This window comes from Fusarium redolens (assembly GCF_020744475.1).
Source record: "Fusarium redolens strain MPI-CAGE-AT-0023 chromosome Unknown BKA55scaffold_3, whole genome shotgun sequence".
NCBI classification, from domain to species: Eukaryota; Fungi; Ascomycota; class Sordariomycetes; order Hypocreales; family Nectriaceae; genus Fusarium; species Fusarium redolens.
The window spans coordinates 1,447,964-1,467,544 of record NW_025763666.1 but is presented as its reverse complement, the minus strand read 5'-3'; the positions used below and the strand labels follow the sequence as shown (position 1 = coordinate 1,467,544).

The 19,581-nt window shown below is 49.5% G+C and overlaps 6 protein-coding genes across 6 annotated transcripts; 3 read left to right on the top strand and 3 right to left on the bottom strand.

Annotated features, from left to right (window-relative positions):
• Positions 1 to 2,585: 2,585 nt before the first annotated feature.
• On the bottom strand, positions 2,586 to 2,812 carry BKA55DRAFT_685628 (uncharacterized protein; the record flags this gene model as incomplete). The annotated part of the gene is made up of 2 exons (XM_046198822.1): positions 2,586 to 2,740; positions 2,800 to 2,812. The coding sequence occupies 2 exons, from the start codon at positions 2,810 to 2,812 to the stop codon at positions 2,586 to 2,588; spliced, it is 168 nt and encodes a 55-aa protein (XP_046053885.1).
• A 2,871-nt stretch (positions 2,813 to 5,683) lies between these two features.
• Positions 5,684 to 7,176, top strand: BKA55DRAFT_501686 (pyridoxal phosphate-dependent transferase; the record flags this gene model as incomplete). Its single annotated transcript, XM_046186857.1, has 2 exons — positions 5,684 to 6,074; positions 6,125 to 7,176. 2 exons carry the CDS (start codon positions 5,684 to 5,686, stop codon positions 7,174 to 7,176), a joined length of 1,443 nt encoding a protein of 480 aa, XP_046053884.1.
• A 241-nt stretch (positions 7,177 to 7,417) lies between these two features.
• On the bottom strand, positions 7,418 to 9,671 carry BKA55DRAFT_558007 (26S proteasome subunit RPN7-domain-containing protein). The gene is made up of 3 exons (XM_046191843.1): positions 8,982 to 9,671; positions 8,106 to 8,911; positions 7,418 to 8,047 (listed from the first exon to the last, which is right to left on the bottom strand). The coding sequence occupies exons 1-3, from the start codon at positions 9,438 to 9,440 to the stop codon at positions 7,849 to 7,851; spliced, it is 1,464 nt and encodes a 487-aa protein (XP_046053883.1). The 5' UTR covers positions 9,441 to 9,671; the 3' UTR covers positions 7,418 to 7,848.
• A 734-nt stretch (positions 9,672 to 10,405) lies between these two features.
• On the top strand, positions 10,406 to 12,076 carry BKA55DRAFT_558004 (mRNA capping enzyme-domain-containing protein). The gene has a single exon (XM_046191842.1). It carries the CDS (start codon positions 10,518 to 10,520, stop codon positions 11,949 to 11,951), a length of 1,434 nt encoding a protein of 477 aa, XP_046053882.1. The 5' UTR covers positions 10,406 to 10,517; the 3' UTR covers positions 11,952 to 12,076.
• Positions 12,077 to 12,254: 178 nt separating this feature from the next.
• Positions 12,255 to 14,245, bottom strand: BKA55DRAFT_535094 (EF hand associated-domain-containing protein; the record flags this gene model as incomplete). Its single annotated transcript, XM_046189667.1, has 3 exons — positions 12,255 to 13,046; positions 13,080 to 14,128; positions 14,236 to 14,245. 3 exons carry the CDS (start codon positions 14,243 to 14,245, stop codon positions 12,255 to 12,257), a joined length of 1,851 nt encoding a protein of 616 aa, XP_046053881.1.
• Positions 14,246 to 15,804: 1,559 nt separating this feature from the next.
• BKA55DRAFT_237405 (WD40-repeat-containing domain protein) lies at positions 15,805 to 18,843 on the top strand. The gene is made up of 9 exons (XM_046185292.1): positions 15,805 to 15,931; positions 16,035 to 16,171; positions 16,231 to 16,796; positions 16,855 to 17,022; positions 17,081 to 17,466; positions 17,520 to 17,805; positions 17,933 to 18,115; positions 18,191 to 18,266; positions 18,388 to 18,843. Exons 1-9 carry the CDS (start codon positions 15,927 to 15,929, stop codon positions 18,468 to 18,470), a joined length of 1,890 nt encoding a protein of 629 aa, XP_046053880.1. The 5' UTR covers positions 15,805 to 15,926; the 3' UTR covers positions 18,471 to 18,843.
• Positions 18,844 to 19,581: the final 738 nt, after the last annotated feature.

Sequence of the window (19,581 nt, the reverse complement as noted above, 5' to 3'; positions counted from 1 at the left end):
AATCAAGCTTGCTGAATGAGGTGAAAACATTCCGTTCTGATCTGTCCTCACTAAAGGAAAGCAACGAGAAGTACAATGAGTGGAGTGAGAAACAGGGAAGGCTAACAGACACCCTTTTAGAGAAGTAGGTCAACATATCTCCTAAATGGATCTTATTAACCAATGTGCAGACTCGAGCTGATGAACAATCATTTGGAGTCGCGCAGCGAGGGTCAACTGACGAATGAGGAGGTTAAGATGATGGCGGATAGGTTAGAAACTAACATTATCTCCCGGTATGTGTTTCTTATGTCTCGTTTCATTTCTTTCATGCACTAATCGAGCTTCCAGGTTGATGTCTGAGATACAGAAGATTATCTCGTCTCAAACCGATGCAAAACAGTCAGCCGCATGCCTTCAGGACACCATCCAGGGGCACTTCGAGAAGCTGCATCACAACATATCCGATCAGCAGGAGACTCAATCGAAAGGTCAGCAGTGGCATGAGAAAACACGCCAAGCTCTTACTGAGCATCTAGACGACATTTCTGCCAAAACTCTCGCGACCCAGAAGACCTGCGACGAAACAAATAAAAACTTAGCCAGACTTGCTACTGGCCATTCAGTTTGGCAAGAAGGTCTCCAAACTCATCTTGGCAATGAGGTAGCGAAACAGCTTCAAGACCGTGGATCAAAGATCGGGGGTCTAGAGGAAACTCTGCACCAGATCTCTCAAGAATGGTCTAAGAAGCTCGATCTCATGAAAACTTCCATGCATGAGAACGACGAACAGGTCAAAGAATATTTGCAGGCAACCATTTGTGAGATCAAAACTACACTTACGAAGAAGCTTGAAGAGGAAAGGGTTGCTTCGGAGAAAGACATTTCCAAGTCTGAAACCATACATGCCACAGTAGAGGCACATCTTCAACAAGTCAAGACGCAACTCGAAGGCTTGTCATCAAGTGGCCCAGAATCTCAGTTGTTGCGTGAGACGCTGGCTGAAGAACGTAAGAAAACCCACGATCTACAAAAACAGCTCGCCACTCTGGAGGGCGATTCGGGTGTGAATGGAGAACTATTCCAGAGACAACTCCGGGATCTCAAAGCAATCGATGCTTTGAAGAGTCAGCTAGAAGGCATGACCGAGCAGGTTCCTCGGGTCGAAAGTCTAAACACAACATTCAACAAAATGGTTGATCTCAACCAGGTGATGCAGTCTACCGCTTTGTACCTAAGCAAAGAACGGCATTGGGTCAATGAGCAACTAGGTGTCACGTCGCAACCTGCCGGCACCGACACACCACGGCAGAACGAGACTGGAACGCAGTCAGCTTACTTTGACGAGCAACGTTCGGAAGAGTCTATCGCCTGGGTTCAAGCGAAGAGTACTGACACGAAGGGGTCAGCCAGTCTAAGTGACCTCACTACACTTGATTTGCATTGTCAGGGAGAAAGATATCGTCGCAAAGTCGTCGTGGCCAGCCCGGCATTGGAAGCATCTTCACCGGCGCCTGCGCCCTCGGTAACACAAGAGCAAGCGAGGCGCCGAGGAGGCTCCAATCCTCGATCTATCCTACGGCTCTCGACTGCCTCGACGCACGAAACCGAAACTGTCAGACCACCTGCAAACCATAGTCAACACAACAGGCCTGTAATGGCTAAAGCCAATTCGACTACAGTCTGTAGCAACCCGGAGATGGTTGAACAGATTCGTTCGGGTCTAATTCAGCCAAAGCCTGCACGTCCCGGCTGGGACTTCCCTACTATGGAGGATTTTGCCAAAGAAATTCTTCCAAGTGGCAAGAATGACGGTAGTATGGGGGGAAAGCACAGTATCTCTCTTGTGGACCAGGAAGAGGATATCGCCTCTCCCATCAAACGAGTCAAGACGGAAGAAGCGCCAGTCGCCTCGCAACCCGAGAGTACAGACAGGCCTCTATTGCTTCGAACACGCCATGTGATGCGAAAGATGTACTCGAAGCAGTCTAACTAATATGCTTAAAAACGAAAAGACTGGCGGTGATAGTCATGATGTAGTAATGTCATGGGCCTGGGGACTGCACGGTTTCGCCAATCACTATACCTATCAATTCTTGGGGAGCATGAGTAGCCGGAGGCCTTACAAAATTTGAAGGCACAACATTGTGGGACAATTATGGGCATCTGGCGATCTGAAGAAGACAATGTGTGAATGGTGGGTGGAACAGCAATTTGCACCTTATCATTTGTATCTGAATACCTAGACAGAGCTCGCGCACAGGGACGGCACGGCAATATGATACTCTAGTCGTTAAATTCAGTGGCTTACGAATGCAGCCATATCATAAGGACAATATTGTGGTCTATGTTGTACATGTATAGTCGCATTTCGAAGAGGGAGGATCCTGATGCCCAAAACTCCAGTGATGCTCTTTAGTGTAGTGTTACATGGCGCGTACGTCGTGGCTTGCAGTTGAAGAGTCAGGTCTAGCTCAGGCAAGAAACTCGATTGTTGGGATATTGTATCGAATAAGGTATGATCGAACGAGGTTGGGCGGCTTTCATTTCCTCTTTTTCGTCTCGAGGAACAGCACCTTCTTACGCACTACCATTGACATAATTAGCTAATGGATCCAGGTGTTTTCGGTGTATGATGCCGTACCGATGGGATCGTATTTTAACATGCTCATCATGGGTGCGGTTCTGGGACGCTTGAAGGTATAGAAGAAGCCAGTCATGGCCATGGAGACGAGGCGCGCATGCACCAGGCGAGCCTTGGCTATAAGAGAATAAAGTCAGCCACAGCCTGATTGAGTCATCGTAAAGATATGTGCCTACCCTTCTTTGCCATTTTAATTGACGTGGATCAGATAGCTTGATCTTGCTGTACGTCAGTCGCCGTGATAGTAGAGAATTTACGGATACTGGCGATGTTGGGCGGGTGTCGGCAAAACGTAGCGCCGTAAAGGTCACTATCATCTCTAGCCCCACTAATCTTCTCGGTGAGTCGGAGTGCTGTAGCACTCACCGAGAGCTTGATTCAAAAGTCTGGTTGGCCAATGAAAAGCTGTACGTTCGAGTTGTTGCACCTTATCCTGACATTACTGTATTAGCTGTCTTCCCACGCAAGCTCAGTTATCGCGACATGCCTGAATGATGCATGGTGTCACTACACAACCAAGACATTTGGGGAAAGGGTCCGTTTAGTTCTGAGAAGATTACTTATCCGAGACCGGTGGCTTCGATTATTTAACCCTTGCACAAAATGTTACCAACCACGATATCGGGCAAATTCTTCGAGGGACAACCTCAACAAGCGGTATAAAAAGCCAGAACTTACTCATACCAAGAATCTCAAAGGTACTTAAATATTGCACAAAGGTTATCCAATGTGCTTTTGATCGCCCAAGCGTGACCATCGCAATCTTGGCCCTTACCCCTCTTTGACTTCAACACATTGTTTTACTCTGTTCTCTCTATTTCTCGTCAACAATCACAATTGCGGCATCGGATCTGCGGTGACTCCCAGATATATCTGCGCCCTAGAGCTCCCAGTCACGAATTACCCGCTACGGGAATAAGCGAGACCTATCGATAATAGCTGCGAGGTGATAGCTTTTTGACCCGATCTTATATCTCCTAGCTCAAGGTAGTGAGTAGCTTATCTGGCCAGACAACAGAGTAACTTTCGCTTCACAATCAGTCTCTGGCTTTCCAACCTTCTAAGCCTTGAGCACACTATTATTTTTCTTCTTGCACGTACTTATATTTTGAACGGCAGTTCTCTCAACTACCGTCTCAGCGGCTAGCACCCTTGTTTCGTTCCGCATCAAAGCTCCACGCCTCCACAGCTCCGGCTGGGACAAGATACCACAGATTATTATTTCCTGGCGTCAACATCTAATGCTAGCCCGTCGAAATCCCGTGGCATCGGTCCGCTTCGGCCAGACGCTGCGATGTCAGCCGCCTTTAACATCTTCGAGGTTGGCTGCTAGTCCCGAGGTCAACGAGTCTGGTCAACGATGTGCGAGCACCCTGCGCCCCGCTACCTCAGGTACGTTTTTCTGAGAACTTCTATGGAAGATTTCTCTGGGTTTTCTTTATCGTCTCAACCAATTGCGTGTTTTTTGTTTTATATACATCTGCGCCCCAGTCTGCAGGGCCGGTCCGGTCCCAGTGAAGCGGGAGCGAGATGCTCTTGGAAGATGATCTAGGAGACAAGGCAAAGAGAGGCAGCCGAGAGATTTGGCGCAAGGCACTACGTTCGATTAGATCTCTTATAATTCTCTCTCATGGCTTTTGTGCAGCTGCACTGTCATTACCCCTGCACCTTGTTATCCATGTTCTGTTTCAACCTATTACGTTTTATCATGCCCATTTTCAACCGCCTTTTTTTCTCCTCTGATACTTGAGAGCGAAAGCCGAGATAGAGTCCGGCTGGTCTCGGGCCACCGAGTACCTATTCTGCTGCTGTGTAGTTCTTTTTGTTATCAATATTCGGGGCCTTCCGATGGCTTCGGACAAAGTGCCCGGAGACCGGAAGAGAAGATATCATGAATTTCAGTCATGGTCATGTGCAGAAACCAAAATCGGCGCCAGTTGCGTCTGTGTGAGTCTGAGTCTGAGTCTGAGTCTGTGCCCTTCCGGGGTCCCGGCTCCGGGCCTCGAAAATCAATCAACCCCAATGTCCAATTGGAGCACCCTTGCTTGTCTCCATGTCACCCACGCTCTCTCCACGCTCTCCCCCAAAGCGCCCCGGATGTCGTCCGTTAATCGGATTGAGTTGAAGCCATTCAATTTGTCTTCCTCGTCGTGGACAACGCGCTCAAGTCATGCAATCACAAGCAAAATGCGCTGATTTTGGGGACCCCATGATTTGATCTTACTTGAGGTGTTTGTCTAGAGTACAATCTGCATCCACTCCGGGTCTCCATCCGTCCCCAGACGTGGATTGCGCTACGGCCAAGGTTACGATGGCGATGGCGATGTGTGTTGTGTGAGTGGGTGAGAGTGGATTAGTTAGTGAAGGGTTTTGGTCTTTTCTTTTCTTTTCTCTGCTTTGTTTTAGTAACATCCATCTGCTACCTGCCTCCCATGCCTGCATGCTTTTGTCTACAAGGGGGTTTCTATTAGACATTAGTTCTAAGCCGAGTCTTTTTCTTGTCTTGTCTGCCTTGTCTATTTGTATCAGGCTCTACCCTCTCTCTCTCTGACTCAGTCGAGTTATTCTTTCTTGATCTTTACTTAGTTCACGATACCCTCTTACACCGACAATACCTAGTAGTGTTGTTCTGGTGTAATACCCCCCCATTGTATGCTTCTTCTTCTTCCTCCTCCTTCCTTTCTCTTACCCCGGTATCTATCTCATCCTTGTCTGATACCTACCTCACCTCACCTCACCTTACTCTCTCCCCTTGACGCAAAACTCAGGCCTACAAAGCACTGACAATTTGCTTGACTTGGTTTATAAATATTGTATGATTCAATTGCTAACTCGTTCGACTTTTTTGGTATCTACACAGACTATAAAGTTGGCCCCCGTACTTGCGCTTGGAGTAAATATATTACTGCCACATCTACCCCGCGACCCTTACTCACATCGACTTGCACCCCGCCAAAAAGTTCTGCTTCTACTACTACTCCCCACTACCATCGTCACCTTTATCCTTATACCTCGACTTCTTTTTCCTCAACCTCGTTCTTCTCTACTTATCCTGCCAAAATGAGATTGACTTCAGAGAACATCAACCAGCGAGTCGTCGCTGCCAAGTACGCCGTTCGTGGTGAACTTGCTGTCAAGTCTGAGGAATACCGAGCCAAGATCGCAAAGGGCGATACCGGCGATCTTCCCTTCAAACAGGTTATTTCTGCAAACATTGGCAACCCTCAGCAGCTCGACCAGAAGCCTATCACCTTCTTCCGCCAGGTCGCCAGTCTTCTCGAGAACCCTCTACTTCTTCAGAACGAAGAGGCCCTCACCAAGCACTTTGGTTACAAGACCGATGTTATCGAGCGCGCCAAGTTCCTCCTGAGCAAGATCGGCTCCGTTGGCGCCTACAGTGCTAGCACTGGTGTTCCTGCTATCCGCGATAGCATCGCCCAGTTTATTGAGCGTGGGTTCTGCCGCCGCATCTGTTTCTGCTGTGTTACTAACTTGTCTCAGGTCGTGATGGTTTCCCTGCAGATCCCGATCACATCTACCTGTCCGCCGGTGCCTCCTCTGGTGTCAACACCCTTCTCAACGTCATCTGCGCCTCTCCTAAAACCGGCATCCTTATTCCAATTCCTCAGTACCCTCTCTACACTGCTACTCTATCCCTCTTGGACGCCACCGCTGTTCCTTACCTCTTGGACGAGCATAAGAACTGGGGTACCGACGTCGATACCATCCGTGCCTCATACGAAAAGGCCAAGGCTGACGGCATTGACGTTCGATGCATTGTCATTATAAACCCCGGTAACCCCACCGGTGCCTCTCTTCCCGAGGAGGACATTCGCGCTGTCCTTGAGTTCGCCAACAAGGAGAACCTAGTTGTTATGGCCGACGAGGTCTACCAGACAAATGTCTTTGTCGGCAAGTTCCACAGTTTCAAGGCTGTCCTCCGCACCCTTGAGAAGGAGAACCCCGGCAAGTTTGACGGCCTCGAGCTCGCCTCTCTTCACAGTGTCTCCAAGGGCATGGTTGGTGAGTGTGGTCACCGCGGAGGTTACTTTGAGCTTGTCAACTTCGATGCCGAGGTCGAGGCCAACATCTACAAGTTCATTTCCATCATGCTCTGCGCCCCTGTTATTGGTCAGTGCATCGTCGAGTTGATGGTCAACCCTCCCAAGCCGGGCGAGCCTTCACACGAGCTTTACAAGAAGGAGTACGACGGCATCTTCACCGGTCTTCAAGAGCGTGCTACCGCTCTTCACAAGGCTTTCTCTCAGATGGAGGGTGTTGAGTGCGCCGAACCCCAAGGTTCTATGTATCTCTTCCCTACCATCAACCTTCCCGAGAAGGCCGCCGAAGCCGCCAAGGCAGAGGGCCGAAGCCCCGATGAGTTCTATTGCATGCGCCTTCTTGAGGCCACTGGTATCTGTGTCGTTCCCGGCTCAGGCTTTGGTCAAAAAGAGGGTACCCTGCACTTCAGAACAACCTTCCTCGCACCCGGCACCGAGTGGGTTGGCAGCATCGTCAAGTTCCACAAGGAGTTCCTCGAGAAATACCGATGAAGCAACAGTCGCAGTTAGGCAGTATTATCATCGTGAGTCGAACCCCGCTACGCCTGTCGCGAAGCCGAACTTGTAGCGGGGCGGTCCGGGGCCGAAGGTTCGGCACGGAGCGACGATGTGGCGTGCGGAGGAGAAAGAGAGAAATCAGGATTATCAACATGAAATCATTTTGCATAGTTTAGCGCCTTATTAGGTATTGGATAGACAGAAGTTCACCAATCTAGCATTTTTATTGTATGTCAAGATGGCGTGTCCCACCTCAAAACTGTGAGTCTACCGGAACATAACAGACAAATCCGGGGTAGAGATGTGCTGTTGATCTTTCGATTCTGACCCTTGCCTGCATGCGCAGGTACAGGAGAACAAGACTGGGGTAAATCGATTGTTAGTTGTATGCTTATTAACATCATATCATCCAGCACATGCAGCTAACTCCGCAGTCGTCACCTCGGTGTGGAAGGGGGGCAATATTAGATCAGCCCATTTTTCTGGCTCTCCTCACCGGGGCCCAGCCAATCTGTTACCGCAATGGCTTGTCTAATCCATAACATATCATATCTGTACAGTCAAGTAAATAGGTCAAGGCATAGGCTTATTCTGTCTCTTCGCTTTATCCCCCACTACGGCATGACAAAGCCAAGCACCAGCTTCCTCATCTATCAATCGTCTCATTTATGCCCTCTCACTACCCCTCAGTCGCACAGCCTGGCCGTACTTTTGTAGTTTTGTGATGAGCTGATCACCCTGTCGCACAACATCCTGATACTGCTTGTTCTTGTCATCGGGGCGGTTTGTCTCGATAACACCCTTGCCTGTCACGCGATCGATGGTGCAGGGGATACGTCCAGCAGCGATGAAGCGGGCGAGGTCACTAGAAAAGAATCTGTCAGGCTGTGCTCACTCATGAGATTGTGTAACGTATGACATACCGATCGAGGAAGTCAACAGTGACTCCGAAGTCATTGGCCATGCTCTCCAGACCAACAACTCTGTAGCTTTGAAGAAGCTGCTGATAGGCGCGAAGTCGCATCTCCCGAATAAACCAGTTCTTGTGCTCATGAAGGTAGCGATCCTGGTTGAGGAACTGCTCCTCGACCTCAGCGAGAGACTTGAAGAAGGTCTTATAGTTTCCGTTGTACAAGCTACTAACGAGCAGCGCTAGAGGGCTAAAGTCAATGGCCAACTCAGCCTCGGGTTGCTCCGTGCTGGTACCCAGCGTGGTCAGGTTGACAGCAGCGGTGGCAGTCTTGGGAGCCTTCGCACCAGTAGTGTCATCAGCACCCGGGCCAGCACTGAGGGCACCACTGAGAGCAAGAAGCTTGTCCTCGCCATCGCCCAGAATAGCCTTGATCTCCGGTGCGTCTACAACCTTGGACTTGAAATCGACTCGCTTGAGGGATACTGAACCAGCAAGAACGGAGTACACGACGAGGTTGGAATAGGTGCAGAGTTCGTAACTGGTGAAGGTGGAGAGAGAGTCGAGCAGTAGAGGCGCAGCGAGGTTGTAGGAGCGAAGGGTGAGTAGGTGCAGACCCTCGTAGGCCTTGAGACGGTTGCGGCGGTCCCAGTCACCGCCTGATTCGACGAGGGACTTGGCGCGTTCGACGTGCTTCTTGACAAGGGGCTTGTCGCCATAGAAGAGGCCCATGCGTATTATGGCGAGGACGAGGTCGATCTTGGTACCGAGGATACCCGTCTTTTCGGAGAGGCTCTCGTAGGCGGCAATTGCCTTGTCCTTGGTGAGTGTTAGCGATTGAAGTCAATTTGTTGCTAGAACTCGAAGTTCTAAGTAAGATCAAACATGCCTTGTCTCCTACACGAGCCCAGAACTCAGCTCGCTTCCCCTGGGCAGCCATGACCTCAGTATCACCAGCTTGTTCAACAGCGTCATCCTCCTCTTTCTGGAACTCTTGCAGCTCCCGATCGTTGTCGTCCTTCAGCTGGTTGTAAAGGCCCTCGTCCCAGGGAAGACTGATAATGGTAGCAGCAGGCTTAGTAGCAATCATTCCAACGAGACTGGACTTTCTGCTGAGAGGTCGTCCAGGAGCGGAAGAGCCGCCCTCGCCAAGGGTGTTGAGGACGCCGTCGAGTGGATGGGCCAGATATCGGTAGAAAGGAGCCATCTTATCCTGGGCGATAGCATCTTGGAGAGCCTTTACAGCAGCTTGTTGCGCATTTTTAGTGGCATAACCGTTTGTGAGGGTAAAAACGTGCTGCGAAAGAGGCAGCAATGGCCACTTCGCGTACTGGGGGTCGGAACCCATGATGGCGGCGGTCGCTGTCGTCGAGTGTGTGTGATTGTTTTATGCGCAGAGTGCGATATCGGTAGGTGTCTGGAACTCGGGGATGATGACGTTATTTGGTGTTGGCTGTTGTTGATGTTGTTATGGTTTGGCGGACGGATGATGAGAGAAGCTCAGAGATAGGTCGGTAGAGCTTGGTGTTGAGCAGGTACAGCAATCCAATGACAATTGGATTGGATGGCGAGGCGACAGTGGGGTGGTCTAGGCGGCTTTGTGCTGCAAGGCTCCAGCGGGACACGCACTGATAGATCGGTACGTACCCCGAGCACTCAGCTCAACTTTAACAAGATCATGCAGTCAAAGGTAAATTGAGTTGCACAGTTACAATTTTCAAGTCGTTCTTCAGCCTTACCTAGTGTTTGGGATAGCTAGTGGTATAGAGAACACTGGTAAGTCTTCAATGATTCATCAATTCATTACTGTATCTAGCATTGGTTAGCAGTAGCCTGGTAGTCAATGTCCCTACATAGATAATACTGCCAAATTGTCTAGTTCCTCGGTGAGATATTATCCTTTGCTCTACTGCCTTAACCTGACATATGCCATACCATATATAGTACGTTCCTAGTGAACTTTTACTTTCTGCTTTCGTCGAATCAGCCATACCTGGGCCGCTGTTGATTTGCTTCGCCTGCCAGTCCAATACCAATATATGCCATGCAGAAGGACGTCAGCCACGGCACAGTACATATATGTGTAACGACTAAATAATCGTATCAGATGCCCTTCCTAGAATCATCACTACAACACTGCATTGACTGTGATACAAAAGAGTGATAGCACTGTAGACACAGAGTGCTTTATCATTTCATCAAGTCTGAACAGTAGAAAATCAAGAGGTGCAGGGTAGGCATACTGCAACTGCACTGCATGGTCCAAGCGCCCTTGCACCACTGCAACGCTGAGATTAGATACAGAATGTGCATCATATCCATTTCCCTTTCAAATCCAGTAACTATTCAACCTCCAACGTCGCATGCACCATTGCAACATCAATCGACACATATATCACGAATTTTGCGGGTGAATCTGTCTGAAATGGGCAGAGACTCGGATCGCGTCGACGGTGACGAGCGAAACCACCGCAAACGCCCTGCCAACGACGAACCTCAAGATGATCTACCCCAGCCATACAACGCCAAGTCACTTCAGCCAGCAAAGCGGCGCGCCCTCTCGCCATCAGAACAACCTCGAAAGCTGAAGCGCCCCGGTGCGCGTGCGCGTATCTCAGAGGCCGAGCGTGAAGCTATTCGACAGCGCCAGCTCGAGCGAGAACGCGAAGCTGCTGCTGAAGAAGCCGCCGAAGCTGAACAGGAGAGGATCCGAAACAACAGTGATCTCGTGAGACAACACTACAATAACGTACCAGAGCGTGGTCGCGACTGGAGAACAAGAGACAGCAAGATCAAAGGACTTCGTGTTTTCAATAATTGGATCAAGAGCTGCATCATTCAGCGTTATTCACCTGATGAAGACCACACCCCTGGTTCGCGCGAAGCTGGGCGCTCCAGCGGCAAGGACTTGCTTGTACTGGATATGGGATGTGGAAAGGGCGGCGATCTCAACAAATGGCAACAGGCTCCTCAGCCAATTCAGCTTTACGTTGGACTCGATCCTGCTGACGTGAGTATTGAGCAAGCTCGCGACCGCTACCGTACATTGGGTAGCCGTGGCGGACGAGGCGGGCGAGGTGGACACCGACGACCGCCACCGCGCTTATTTGACGCTCGTTTCCATGTCAAAGATTGTTTCGGCGAGTCTATTGAGAACCTCGACATCATCCAACAAGTCGGCTTCGACCCTTCGCCCATGAATCGCCGAGGCTTCGACGTTGTTAGCATGATGTTCTCTATGCATTATGCTTTCGAGTCGGAGAAGAACGCGCGCAACATGCTCCGCAATGTCGCTGGAGCACTCAAGAAAGGAGGACGTTTCATCGGCTGCATCCCTAATTCTGATGTTCTGGGCGAGCGAGTCCGCAAATTCAACGAGGAGGCTGCTGCCAAGCGCGCAGCCAAGCAAAGCGAAGAGAAGAACGGCGATGGCTCAACAACACCGCAACAAACAGAGCCAGAGGATGGTGAGCTGGAAGAGGGCGAGGAAGAACCGACGGCTGAATGGGGTAACTCGATTTACCGCGTGCGCTTCCCTGGGAAAACACCTGATGATGGTGTCTTTCGACCTGCCTTCGGCTGGAAATATAACTTCTTTCTAGACGAAGCCGTGGAGGAGGTGCCTGAGTACGTCGTACCGTGGGAGGCCTTCCGTGCCCTCGCCGAGGACTACAACCTTGAGTTGCAGTTTCACCGCACCTTTCCTGAAATCTGGGAGGCGGAGAAGGATGACCGCGACCTAGGTCCCCTGAGTGAGCGCATGGGCGTACGGGAGCGTGGTGGAGGCCCTCTTCTGGTATCCGATGAAGAGATGGAAGCTGCTAGTTTCTATGTCGGTTTCTGCTTCTACAAGGTCTAACAATTTCTGTACCGATATAAGACATTGGGGGTGGTACTATGGGCTTGGTGTTAAGGAGTTTGGGTCATATAAGAGAAACGACGCCACTATCCCTGGGGCAAGTCGATCAAAATAAGAAAAGACAATGTTTGTTGATTATATATCTATGTGATAATGTGTTTTCAATGGAGCTGGGTATCATGTTTCTTTCTGATTGGCGAGTTTCAACTCCTTCCCATGCAATGACAGTCCTCTTCCCAAGTAACGAACTCCTTTTCCAAACTCACCAAGACCCGGTGAATATTTATGTAACTGTGACACTGATTAAAGAGCATTCGTCGCCCGCCGCCAAATCGTCAAAGCAGCAACTCCTGCGCAGGCCGTGGCGCCCAACGCAATGTACAAACTTGTTCGATCAGGCCCCTCCTCATTGCTCCTGGGGAAAGCGATACTAGGATTCGTAGCGGCATCTGCAAAAGCTACAAAAAGCTCACTGATGCTACCCCAGGTGACACTCACATGTAACGGCAGGCTCATGTTGAGTGAGGCAGTATATTGGTCTGGCTGAAGCTCGCAGCGTTGGTTGGTCTTGTCTTTATCGGCCTTGAGAGCAGTATAAATCGAGGGGAGCTCATCAAGATGTGTGTATTTATTCCGCAGATCAACAATATGCGAGAACGAGTCGGGGTCAGACGAGTCATAGGCGTAGCAAATAAGATCGCAAGCATCCAGTTTGGCCGGGTTGTCAAGAATTGCGGGCTCCAGCTCTCCAAGCTCTTCCAGAATGAGATACACTTGCTTTCCGCCAGGCAGCTCGACGCTGTTGACAGCGCGGCGTGGCTTGATAGTCGGATGGTAAAGACCATCAAACGGCCGGTTGAGGAATGAGTCGAGGAGAGCGGATTTGCCTGCTCCTGATGCACCAAGAACGTAACAGAGCACCACGTTACGCTCAACTCGACCAGGACGTCTTCTTCTCTTACGAGGCTTGGTTATCTTGAGCGCCGCGGTGATGGGATCTTTGGGATTCGGAGGCTCAAACCCAAGATATGCAAGGTATTCAATAGTTGTCTTGGGTTCGATAAAAGTTGTCATACTCCACTGAGCCAGCCAACCCTGTAAAGTGACATGTCCAGCTTCATTTCTTACGGTCGAGGAGGGGAACGATGAGTCGGTCCAGGAACTGGGAAGCCCTGGAGCTGGGGCAAACAGAGCCTCCAGCTCTTGATCATTAAGACCACCATCATTGTCCTTGTCAAACAGCAAGAAGAGATCCACGAAGAACCTATAACCAGCAGGACTCAACTCGGCCGATGAATACTCTGGAACATCGAACTTGGGTCGGATAAATTTGTCTTCGAGACTTAGACTATCGGTGTAGTGATATTTTCGAAGGATGATCCAGATAGTCTCATGGCGTCCCTTCTCAGCATAAAGCTTGTTTAATTGCAGGAACCCTGGCAGGTCAATGCCTTTTTCTAAATCGGACGTGGGCAACGATTTCGAGATGCTGAGTTTGATGTTGTCTAGATCGTCCGCTGTCAAAGGCTTATCGAAGCAACGTGCCTGGAAGTCTCTCATTTCTTGTTCATTGAGATACCCGTCCTGGTCCTTGTCGCAAAGATAGAATATGCGCCTCAGAGCATCGACGCACAGAGGCTTGAGATGCCCCTCCTTGTAGTCAAATAGAGGGGCAATTGGATGAGTTACAGCTTTTTGGCAAAGGAAAAAGACTTCGTTCACGTTTCGATGGTCTCGAGCGCTGGTACGGATGCAAGAATCGATTTCGCGGAATTCAGCCATCACAGGTAATAATTCCTCCTCGACTACCTGGGGTGTGGTACCCTGACCAGCCAGATCGGATTTGTTGGCGCATAAGACGACGGGAACGTTGACGCCGAGGGATCGGAAATATGGCATCCAGAACAGTGCTACTCTTTCGTAGCTGTAATGATCGGCATAGACGAGAAGGATGACATTGCACTTTCGGATCTCTTTGCGCAATGTAGTTCGGTCTTGCGGGCGAGCTGAGGTATCGACGATAGTTGTTGAGACATTCTCGGGAGTGCCAATACTAGGAGGAATAGTGATTTGAGGAAGGACGGGTTGAATTTTGTTGTTGACAAATTGATCTTTTACGAGAGAAGCGATGAGGCTCGATTTGCCGGTGCTTTCATCACCGCAGACGCAGATGCGTACTGCGCAAGGAAGGTTAGTCATTTGAGTAACGTAGTGATGGATATAGTTGTTGGATTGAAGAGCTCGCAGTGGAGTTGAAGCTAAGTTAGTTAGAGGTTGTTCGTACCGGCGGCCATGATGGAGGTATTATCGGAGTCTTTGGTGAAAGTATGTCGTCATTAAGGTTCCATGCCCAAGAGGGAACAGAACGGTGGTCTGCTGATATCGTGGGTTCGGTCGGTCGATCGTGGGGAATGAATGAATCGTAGCGGCGGCAACAGCGGAGGTGGCAGCAGTTGAATTGGTCAAATTGGAGGATATGGCGATTATATAAAGATGTTCAAGGGAGAATCAAGTTGAAGAGAGCCATGAAAGAGTCTTGCAGAGAAGATCATCCATCACTTCGGGCCATGTCTCAGCTAAATAAGAAACAAGACAAGACAAGACAAAACAGAAAGAGCGGTGCAGAGCAGAGCAATGCAAAGAAGGAAACAAAATAGGTACAGACAGTAGTCAATATGCAGCTAATTCAAACCGAGTGCCAGACCTAAAATTGGACTTCGATGGCAGACAAACAAGTGACGCGACGAGCAAGGATTGGGTGGTTTGAGGGACGATCAATTAAAGATGCGTCCCGCTTTCAGTGAGTGTGTTGTCATGAACCGCCGCCACCGTACGAGCCTGAGCTTTCAGGGAATGAATGACTCCACAGGCCAGGTCCTGGGAGACGATGGTAGGCTGATACCGCCTGTAAGTTGGCGCCTATCCTCGGTTCCCGTACAACTCATCCATCACTTGACGCCCGACCTGCTAGGTACGTGCTCGGTTCGAGTAAAGTAATATTGGTGAATTATCTAGCTTAAGAAATGTTTATACGAACTAGTTGAGTGAGAAATGAGCAAAACCCTTCATTCTATGATAGTGGATCTAACGCTGGTGGTAAAGTCTAGACAAAGATGCGATCGAATGGATATCTCTTACTGACTCGTCTATGACAAGTTTCGTTCAGAACATCCAAATCGATGTTCAACCGATCGAAGGATTCAGTGAATAACAGAGTGGCGCGATTAGTGCTTCTCGTGCCATGACAATCCCCAACAAATATCTGAATACGTTCATATACGTAGGTGCTAGTAAAGGCCTGAAAACTTCGATACCGTTCTTAACGTCTTCAGGCCAGCCGACAGTATCAAGGATACTATACTTTCACGTTGAATAGGACCGTTGCGCCATGCAGAACCCCTGGCTACAATCCGACAATCCGAAAACCCGGGACACTCAAGTTGATTCATCGAAACGCGCATAGTGAAATACTAGTGACAGAAGAAGTTTGCATCCCGCCAGCTTGTATAATGGCTAAATGTCCAAATATTTGAGTCACATGGTAGCCCTCCACCCTGGAACCCTGGCCGTTACAATAGCGTTTTCCCCAGTTTACCCCACACTATCGTCTGCAGTTGCGCCTGCGGCTTCCGAGTCCATTGATCCAACTCCAATCCTCTCATCTCAACCAGTCCTCGGCTATATTCTCCCAGCCTCGCAGTTCAACCTCTTCAACTCACTGCGATACTGACAAGCCAATCGATCGTCAGGTGTAGGACTCACCGAGTTTTGCTATTCCAGGGTCTCCCCTTATTCCCCAGTGACGTATAGCACCTTCCAATTCCGAACGTCGACCTGCTGTGCCTCTCGCCATTCAGCCACCTCCACCTCCGCCTCCACCTCCGTCCAGTATCGACTAAATATCGCGATACCTTCATTCGATCTGTCAATTGTAAAGCTCGTTGGAAACATACAGGATTTCTATAAACTGCCATCATGTTGTACGTCCACTCCCTCCCTCCGTTGCGCACATTCGCCTCACGCACCTGCGTTTGCCCACCGGCTGTTTTACGCCTGACACAAACTGACACCATGGAATTCCAGTGTTTTACCTCCCCCACCACGATATCCCACCATGGGGCCTTATGGCGCCGGTGGTATACATCCTGTACCCATGATAGAGACAAACAATACGTTATCGAATCCGACGGGTCCCGAATGGCAATTCCTGGTCGGAGAAGGTAGACAATCACACTCTATTCCCTTGTGGTATTTTGACTTACGTTGTTGAAAATAACAGGAACGTATACACTCAAAGAAGACTTACATCTCGCGACACCTCCGCCCCATCCTTCCGAAGCCACCGTCCCGAACCCGAACCCGCTATCAACTCTTCCGCAGCCTGCCAGCGCCGGTACTTCAGTCTCTCTCATCGCGCTTGAAAGCCGTCCAGCTCCAAACTTTCTGTACAGAGGACTCTCTTCGACGACCCTTGCCCTGAGCGGCGCGCCATCTAGTATTCAGGAGCATCCCAACGAGGGCCGCTACTCTGCCGAAGGTGGCAAGACGAGCGAGGAGGGCCGTACTGGTTCGACAAGCGATGCTCAGGCTACCTCCATTACCATTGGCTCTGCACCTGCCTTTGGCGAAGGCAATGCTTTGCTTACCCAGGTGCCGACCAAGGATGTGAACAAGAAGAGGAAGCCCAAGAACAACATGACAAAAAGCAACTCGTCATTCATCTCTCGTGTTATTGTTAACGAAAGCCTGTCTAAGAAACTTACAGAGCGATCCAATGATGGCCTCTTTGCTTTCGCAAATATCAACCGCGCCTTTCAGTGGCTTGACATGTCATCATCATCAAAGGTTCGTTCAACTGCGAAACGAGGCCAGCCTCGATCATCTTGACTGACATCATGAGTAGCAAGATTATTTGACCAAGATTCTTTTCACGAAAGCACACTGTCTATGCCATGATGTTAATGTTCATACCAAGAGTGTCTCGCATTTAGATGTTATAATGGGCTTCTCAACTGGAGAGGTCATCTGGTGGGAGCCGATCTCACAACGATATACACGACTGAACAAAAATGTGAGATGGCGCTCAGGATCTAGGTTTTGACGTGCAACCCGCTGACAGCATACTTCAGGGTGCAATTAACGGAACACCAGTTGCGGCAATCCGATGGATTCCAGGATCAGAAAACCTATTTCTGGCTGCCCATATGGATGGGTCGCTGGTCGTATATGACAAGGAAAAAGAAGACGCCCAATTTAACCCTGAAGAGGAAGCAATTAATGGAAGTACGAACGGGACGAGTGGCGAGTCGTTAGATGCCAGCAATGGTGGAACTCATCACAATTCTATTCGAATCAACAAGTCAGTGCATTCGAAGAATCAAAAGGTCAACCCAGTTGCCGCCTGGAAGTTGTCAAACCATCGAATCAACGCCTTCTCCTTCTCGCCTGATAACCGACACTTGGCTGTTGTCTCCGAGGACGGTACGCTAAGAATTATTGACTATTTGAAAGAAGAGTGAGTTTCTTGCACCTTATCTGGTTGAGAACCTTATCTGACTGATTCACAAGGCTACTGGACGTGTTCTATTCCTATTATGGAGGACTGACATGCGTTTGTTGGTCTCCAGATGGCCAATACGTATTGACTGGTGGACAAGACGACTTGATATCAATATGGTCACTATCGGACTCGGCTCTGGTAGCTAGATGTCAGGGACACCAGTCTTGGGTATCAGCCGTTGCCTTTGACCCTTGGAGATGCGATGAGCGAAACTATCGTTTCGGTAGCGTGGGAGAGGACGGGCGTCTTTGCCTGTGGGACTTCAGTGTCGGCATGCTTCACCGACCCAAAGCGGTATGTGCTAACACCAACGTTGATAATGGCGGGAGATGTGATGCTACGCTGCACTGCATTGTGACATCTTCATTCTACGCCACGTCATTTACACAACTCGATAGCTAACAGTGTCTCATTACTGTAGCAATCTGTACGACATCGTGGATCTGTCTCATCGCGCTATACGGCTCTGCAACGGGCTGAGACGGCCACCACGTCCAACTCACGCTTGCGATCTAACTCGAACTTAGATACCGAAGACGAAGAAATGGCTATCGCACACCCTGTGGAACCGCGAGCCAGAATTCCTATGCTTCCTCCCGTACTTGTAAGTTTCAATGCGAGGGCTGATATGTAATGGCTTCAGGGTGCAAGGCCATAAAACTAACGGTGAAACAAACAGAACAAGTCAATTGATACGCACCCCGTGTGTTGGCTAGATTTCACAGAAGACGCTATCATGACAAGCTGCAAATCAGGTAAGCAACACCAAGTCAAGCTTCGAGTCGATCTTCCGGTCCGATTGGACTATTGAGATCAGCGATCGCTTGTTCCTGGCATACACAAGTGACAAGCTGACATGTGAATCTCCGAAAATAGGACACATGAGAACGTGGCTGCGACCTGGATCGGAGCTTGCGGCACAGACCAAGGGAGCAGAAGCCCCGGGAGCAGCATCATGATGAACGGATCCATGCTGAGTGATAAAAGCCTTGATGGGCTTCGTAACAAGGGCGTTGGCGAATAGAGTTTGATGATAGGGTTTGTTGTCCTCCTTGTTTTGTGATACGCCTGCATAGTAAGGTCCAATAGCTACTGTACGCAAGGGGGAGTGCTTGTTGTCATTTGAGTCATTGGTTGATTCCAGGGTTTGATAGCTTGAATCTGATGTACGGTATACTGGGACCGGAAACCCACCTCGGATCTTGGTTTTGGCTGTAAGTTTTTAGCCCAGGATCCAATGTCAACAAATTATGTGCCCTTGCCAGCTAGAGAACTTGCTTGGGCACCGGCCGGGATAGGTAGTCAAAGAGTCATATAGCTGTTGGGAAACCGTTTTGGGCTGTCTTGCAGGAGTACGGATAATGAGTCGGTCCTATCAATTAGACGTCTCCGTTAAGCCCACATGGTAATGGAGGCTCTTCGGTGATACAACGAGTTGCCGTGTCTGAGGTCCACAATGGCTGCAGGACCCTGATTTTAGATGTTCGATTTTTTATCCCTCCGAGAGATACCAGTGGATCTCCAGAGACTAGCGCACGTAACGATTACATACATCCAATTGCTGCACATTTCTAGATAAGCAGGAGGCTGAGATATCTCTCTCGTGTTAGTGAGAGTTGTCAGATTTGCGAGAATGACGAGAGATTGCATTGTACTGAAGCAACGGAGTGTCCGTTCTATACGAGACAACTTTGAGAGACGCGCATGCAGTTGCGCAACCATGACAACGCCAGATACTGCTATCTGATGTTATCAGATCTTGATTCCTTGATCTCAGTCAATGATCTTCATAAATTTTCCAACCTGAGCTACAAATCGATAAATTGTACACATTGTGCACGCACACTAATGCGAGCTTATTGTACATACGCCCGTTGCTCATCTACCGGGTCGAAGGCGCCCGTGCATCAAAGCAAGGACCAGGTCTTGTGAAAGCGTAACTTGAACCTCAAACGCAAAGAGCTGAGGACGCTCACTTGCAATAGCTGGTTATCGCATCTCGACGTGGCTGGCTGGACTAGGGACAAGCATTGAAAATCATCCTTGCAAATCGGGAAAAGGGAGGGGAGC